At 40.6% G+C, this 7085-nt stretch overlaps 1 protein-coding gene across 1 annotated transcript in view; it reads left to right on the top strand.

Moving 5' to 3' along the window:
* Positions 1-7085, top strand: part of LOC106883444 (4'-phosphopantetheine phosphatase) — an 18639-nt gene that overhangs the window by 5881 nt on the left and 5673 nt on the right. The window contains exons 4-9 of the mRNA XM_014934460.2: positions 1587-1798; positions 2156-2339; positions 2611-2703; positions 4047-4209; positions 5140-5330; positions 6596-6677. Of these exons, the coding sequence (XP_014789946.1) occupies positions 1587-1798; positions 2156-2339; positions 2611-2703; positions 4047-4209; positions 5140-5330; positions 6596-6677 (925 nt within the window). The remainder of the gene's footprint in view (positions 1-1586; positions 1799-2155; positions 2340-2610; positions 2704-4046; positions 4210-5139; positions 5331-6595; positions 6678-7085) is intronic.

Raw genomic sequence — 7085 nt, 5'->3', positions numbered from 1 at the left:
AACGATTCTGCCAGCCTGCTAACGATTCTGCCAGCCTGCTAACGATTCTGCCAGCCTGCCGCCTTACACCTACAGATTAATAATGACAGTTATCGTATGAAATTCTACTAAATTCTACAAATGCAGTGAATTACAACAGAAACATGGTAACAAAAGGGTCAACTGTGAATTGTCTTTGGCTTAATGTTTTTTTTTTTTGCTGTTTTTCTTTTTATATTCTCTTGTCGTCCTTGTGTGAGTGTGTGTGTGAACTTGGGTCTGTGTGAAAGACCTTGATTAGCCCTTTTGATACCAACCTATGTGACGTGGCCCCTGGCAAAAGCAGTGTATTTCTACAGAAATATGCTAGCAAAAAAGGTTAAATGCCTTATAGCAGTGGTTCTCAACCTGTCTCTTATAATGATATCTGGTTATATGACAGAAACAGTGAAGTATTGGTTTAATCTTTGTGTTCCAAACCCGAGCTTAATGGTAATAAAGTTATTTTACTAAATTCTTCATCATTTTGATAATTAATACAGACATAAAATGTTGTGGATGATGATGATGACAGTGTGTACATGATGGCTGTCCACTTGAGATCAAGGACGACCACCACTGACCATTACCCATGCAAAATGTCAGCAATGCTTAGGCAAAATTTTAGGGCCAGTAAGGCTTGCTCAGCACCCGAGACCCTCTCCACCCCAATGACATATTCCAGAGACAAGCTGGGGGCAAGATATTCAGTGCCAATATTGGTCACAGGCTCAAGATTCTGGGAGTGCCATGATCTGAAGCTCAAGCAAAAGCTCTCCAAGATGTCAAACGCCATTTCCTGTATGTCTGGTTTTATGTCAAAGTGACCTTCTAGAAACATGCTTTAACAAAAGCTGAGGAGTGCCTCTCTTCTAGTTGTCTAACAACATACTGGACACGAACACAAAATTTCTGAATTTCATAAATGCACATTATTTTGTTGTTGTTGGCACTCCATCACTTATGACATTGAGGGTTCCAGTTGATCCGATCAACGGAACAGCCTGCTCGTGAAATTAATGTGCAAGTGGCTGAGTACTCCACAGACACGTGTACCCTTAATGTAGTTCCTGGGGATATTCAGCGTGACACAGTGTGACAAGGCTGACCCTTTGAATTACAGGCACAACAGAAACAGGAAGTAAAAGTGAGAGAAAGTTGTGGTGAAAGAGTACAGCAGGGTTCGCCACCATCCCCTGCCGGAGCCTCGTGGAGCTTTAGATGTTTTCGCTCAATAAACACTCACAATGCCCAGTCTGGGAATCGAAACTGTGATCCTATGACCGCGAGTCCGCTGCCCTAACCACTGGGCCATTGCGCCTCCACGCACATTATTTACATTATTTACAATTGACGGATATTTGTCCTCATCTTGTTTGTTGTTAACACAACATTTCAGCTGATACACCCTCCAGCCTTCGTCAGGTGTCTTGGGGAAATTTCAAACCTGGGTTCTCATTCCTAAGGTATTTTTCGAATAATTCCTCATCTCTTAAATACAGAACTGTATTTCATAAATGCTGTCATAGATTCATATCTTATTGTATTAATTTCTGTTTATTTTACAGTCCACCAGTATCTACGAAGTCTCAGAAACCGATGAGTATGTCCCACGTCTATATTTCATTCAATTTGAAACCAAATATATCGAAACCTGCATTGATTACGTACGAGAGAATATTCTCAAGAGCACCAATGCCCTGAAGACCAAAAGTATTAAGGCTACTGGTGGGGGTTCCTGGAAGCACAAGGAACTTATTGAGAAGAAATTAGGTCTAGAGTAAGTGTGTCTTTAATTTAAACTCTCTCCCCATATTTATCGCTGATCTTTTAATTGTTTCAGTCATTGGAATGTGGCCACACACACTATGGGCTTCTTTCAGTTTCCATCTACCAAATCCTCTCACAAGGCTTTGGCCGGTGTGGTGCTATAGTGGAAGACACTTACCCAATTTGCTGCACAATGGGTAACCTTCCTAAATAACCCTTTTCAATCTTTGAAAGACTGCCATCAAAATGATGGCCATGTTTGGACTTCAAGAATTGACACTTCCATTCCCTTTTTCAAGAATATGTCTCCAGTCCCTTGATTAAGACATTCGGTTTATTGAAACCTTGAATATTTGCTTTGTTACAGACTTTCAATGGAAAATGAAGTGAATTGCCTAATTAAGGGCTGTAATTTCCTGTTGAAGAACATTCCAGATGAGGCCTTTATTTTCCAAAGAAACCAAGATCCTGAGTGTAAGTTCCAAGGAGTCGACTCGGTCCTTTATCCTTTCTTGCTGGTCAACATTGGCTCCGGTGTAATTATTACCAAGGTCAGTTTCAGATTTTTTTTTTTTCGTTGATATCACACTACAACACTTCTGCTTTCCACCACACTACATATAAGAGAGTTGCCAAATATCTCTTCTATAGCAAAACACCTATTTCTATCCCTCTTTTATACTCTAACATCTCAACAGGTACAAAGCAACCTCCCTCAGTGCTACTCTTCCTCTCGTGCCTATAAATACTGTTTCAGATTTTGTAATACCTTGTTTTAATTGTGTTATTTCTTGTAATTTCTCTTTTCTTTTTTATCCCTAGGTTGAATCAGAGAATAAATACGAATGGGTCGGAGGAACAGCCACTGGTGGCGCCACCTTTTGGGGTCTTGGTTCATTACTTACCAAAGGAAAGGTAATGATTTGTTTGTTGTTCATGGCACCCTCCTCGTGTTAGTGCCACAGTAAAACACTTAGTAGTAGTTCGTCTGTTGCTACGTTCTGAGTTCAAATTCCACTGATGCTGACTTTGCCTTTCATCCTTTCGGGGTCAATAAGTTAAGTACCAGTTGAGTACTGGGGGTCGATGTAATCGACTAGCCCCTCCCCAAATTTCAGGCCTTGTGCCTATAGTAGAAAGGATTATTATTATTATTATAATTGGATTGGAGCCTGGTGTTGCCTTCCGGTTTCACCAGTCCTCAGTCAAATCGTCCAACCCATGCTAGCATGGAAAGCGGACGTTAAACGACGATGATGATGATGATGATTATTGATGGTGGCGATCTGGCAGAATCATTAGCAAGTTGGACGAAATGCTTGGCAGTATTTCATCCGTTTTTATGTTCCAAGTTCAAGTTCTGCCGAGGTTGGCTTTGCTTTTTTCATTCTTTTGGGGGGGTCAGTGAAATAAGTACCAGTTATGCACTGGGATCAATGTAATCGACTTACCCCCCTCCCCTCAGATTTCAGGCCTTTTGCCAATAGTAGAAAGGATTATTATTTTGGTTTGACTCAGGTTCGGTCTTATTCCTGGCAGGATTTATGTGGGTAGCGGGTTACCACCTGTAAACCTTAGGTATCCACAAGTTTTCAGCAGTTCTTTCAAGTGCTTAGAACCCTCCTGATAATCCTTACTGTCTCTAACAGACAATCTTTCTGTCGGAGCTCAACCGGGCATTCTATTCCACTCTTCTTCAGCCATTTGTCTACATCTTGGCTTACTGTTCCCAACACACCAATTATTATAGGCACAACCTTTACTGTTCTCGTGCTCCAAATTCTTTCTATTTCAAATTTGTTCTCATCCTCCAAGTGACTGGCCCTCGTGCCGGTGGCACGTAAAAGCACCCACTACACTCTCAGAGTAGTTGGAAAGGCATCCAGCTGTAGAAACTCTGCCAGATCAGATTGGAGCCTGGTGCAGCCTTCTGGCTTACCAGTCCTCAGTCAAATCGTCCAGCCCATGCTAGCATGGAAAGCAGACGTTAAACGATGATGATGATGATGATGATATTATTATTATTATTATTATTATTATTATTATTATGTTGTAATTATTTTGTTGTTGCATTGATTGATATTGATATTTCATCTTCTCTCTTTCTTTATTGAAAACACACACTCACAAACAACACATGCATACATATACACACATACTACATATACATATGCACAACCTCCCCCCACCAACACACAAACACATACACACATATATATATCTACACTTATACCAATTGTGAAATGTGACCTGCAAAGAGCTTTAATGAGTTGCTACTTCTGGCTGACGAAGGCAACAGCCAAAATGTGGATATGTTGGTGAAAGACATCTATGGATTAAATACTACAGCCCTTAACTTACCTGCTGAACTACTGGCCAGTAGCTTTGGTAAAGCTCCTTACCTGAGGCACAATATAACAGGTGAGTTCCGCCAAAGTGTGTAGATCTGTCAGTTATGTACATGAGTGGTTAGGTGTGTGTATCTGTGTCTGTGAAGCTGTGTGTGTATCTGATTACAAAGATTGGTATATATATGTTTGATTGCGAAGACAAGTGTATATGTGTGTATTTATGTGTGTGTGTGTGTGTGTGTGTATTTATGTGTGTGCGTGTATTTATGTGTGTGTATGTATGTGTATATTTATGTATATGTGTGTTGCTGTGAAGCTGTCAAATGTGTTTTTTGTGGAAGACTGCAGTTTCCTTCTATCAAATCCAGCCAAGGTTTTGGTTAACCCAGGACTATGGTAAAGGTCCCTGGTGATGTGATGTGGGACTGAGTCCAAAACCATGTTAGTAGGAAGTTAACTTTTTTAATTACACAATCATGTCTGCACCTACACACACACACACACACACATACATGTACACATTGTTTTGATTTAATCATTAATTATCTCATAGCTTTGAGATTTGAATGATGTAATTGTGCATTTTTAGAATGACATTGTAGGGTAAGTGTGGAAAGCCAGATCTGGCAAGTTTGAATATAAAACAGGTGGAAAATTTGGGCTGGATATGGTTGGGTTGACCCTTCGCATTCAGATTACTCTGTCAAATGTAAAGCTTATTTATTCATATTTTTAATTAATTATGCATTATCTCATACCTTTAGATGTCGATGATGTGATTGTGTATTTTTAGAATGACATTGTAGGGTACATGTAAAAGGTCAGATCTAGCCAGTTTGGACATAAAACGAGTAAAACACTTTCGGCCAGTTTAAATGCCAGAGTTTTAAGTGTCAATAAAACTGACCCTGGTGGCGCCACTTCCTTTAAGAATGTATAAGGAAACCTTGTACCTGACTTCCAAATGTAATCTCTCACAATTTTGGTCTGCTTTGTTTAGATGATGCAGCTTACAAGTCAGCCGATGCAATCTCCAGCCTCCTCTTTCTCATCTGCAACGACATTGGACAGATTTCAACTCTCTATGCAGAACTGCATCACTGCAGTAAGATCTACTTTGGTGGTGGATTCATCCGCAGTAACCCACTAACCATGCACATACTCAGCGGTTCCATCAAATATTGGTCCAAGGTGAGTGAGTGAGTGAGTGGCTTTGGTTCTTAGTTTGGCTGTTGGTCAGTTGTAGTGGTAGTAGTGGGGACAATGACCACAGATCAGTAGTGGAGTGGCTGTATGACTGACTATAACATGGTAGTAGCCAGTAGCGATGATGATGGTGGTGGTGAGGCGATAGTTAGTGATACTGAGCATAGCTTGGTGATGGCGGTGGTGTGGTGGGGTCAGTGTTTGTGGTTGGTGGTGGTCAGGGATATTGAGCATAGCATAGTGAGGATGGTGGTGGTGGTGGTGAGTTAGTGTTGGTGATGGGTCAGCGCTGGTGGTGGCGGTCAGAGATATTGAAGATAGCATGGTGATGGTGGTCAGTGGTGATACTAAGATAGCTTGGTAATGATGGTGGTGATAGTGGCAGTGACACTTGGTCATGGTGGTGATGGTGGAGGTGGTGGACAGTAATGGTGGTGGTCAGTAGTTGGTGGTAGAGTTAGCAGTGGTTTAACCATAGCTCAGCAATTTTTTAGCAAAACATATTAAGCAACACTTATAATAAATAAAAAAAAAACATAAAAATAAACAAGCTTTTGATGATTTTATAGATATTTTCAAAATTATGATGCTATATTTTCATTATTTTGTCCAACCCCTGTATATATGATGGGCTTCTTTCACTTCCTTATTTCTTTACTGCCCACAAGGGGCTACACACAGAGGGGACAAACAAGGACAGACAAACGGATTAAGTCGATTCATTGACCCCAGTGTGTAACTGGTACTTATTTAATCGACCCCGAAAGGATGAAAGGCAAAGTCGACCTCGGTGGAATTTGAACTCAGAACGTAAAGACAGATGAAATACCGCTAAGCATTTCGCCCGGCGTGCTACCGATTCTGCCAGCTCGCCGCCTTCTTTCAGTTTCCGTCTACCAAATCCACTCAGAAGGCTTTGATTAGCCCAAGGCTATAGTAGAAGGCACTTGCCCAAGGTGTCATGCAGAGGGACTGAACCCAGAACCATGTGGTTGCTATAAAAGTGATCCAAATTAAAACTTTCCACCAAAATTCTATGTCAGTTTATGTTCCAAACATTCACCGAATAATTAGTTATTTAACTAAATTCCTCATATTTCTCAAACTTAATTGAAACGAACGCAGTGTATTTTACGAGAAATATGTTAATTAAAGGGTTAATTAAAATTTTATTCTTACTGTCACCCAACTTGTTCTTGTGGTATTTACTTTTTCCTCTTTTTTTTTTCTTGAATTTTACCATTTTCTAGGGAAAGGCTGAAGTGTTGTTTCTCCGTCACGAAGGCTACCTTGGTGCCGTTGGATCTTTCCTCATTGGTGCAGAAGAAGACGGTAAGTCAGATCTGATTGTTTATATTTTGAGATCATCATTATCGTTATCATCATCATCATCATGACATCCATGTTTCCTTGGGTTGTATAAAATTTGTTGGGACAAATATCTGCTACATCAATACCTGTATATTCGGCTGGTACGCCTAGCCATAAACAGAACTGAGATCAGTGAAAAAGTGCTTTTTATAGGCGTAGGAGTGGCTGTGTGGTAAGTAACTTGCTTACGAACCACATGGTTCCGGGTTCAGTCCCACTGCGTGGCACTTTGGGCAAATACACACACTGATACACTCTTGCATACACACACTTGCACAAATCCATACATTCATACACATATACACACTCATTTAAATACGCACACACAAACATGTATATGCACATACACACACTTAACCCCCCCCCCCC

The sequence above is a fragment of the Octopus bimaculoides genome, chromosome 27 (assembly GCF_001194135.2).
Source record: "Octopus bimaculoides isolate UCB-OBI-ISO-001 chromosome 27, ASM119413v2, whole genome shotgun sequence".
Taxonomy (NCBI): Eukaryota; Metazoa; Mollusca; class Cephalopoda; order Octopoda; family Octopodidae; genus Octopus; species Octopus bimaculoides.
The sequence above is the reverse complement of the archived record's forward strand: the minus strand, read 5'-3'. Positions and strand labels throughout refer to the sequence as shown.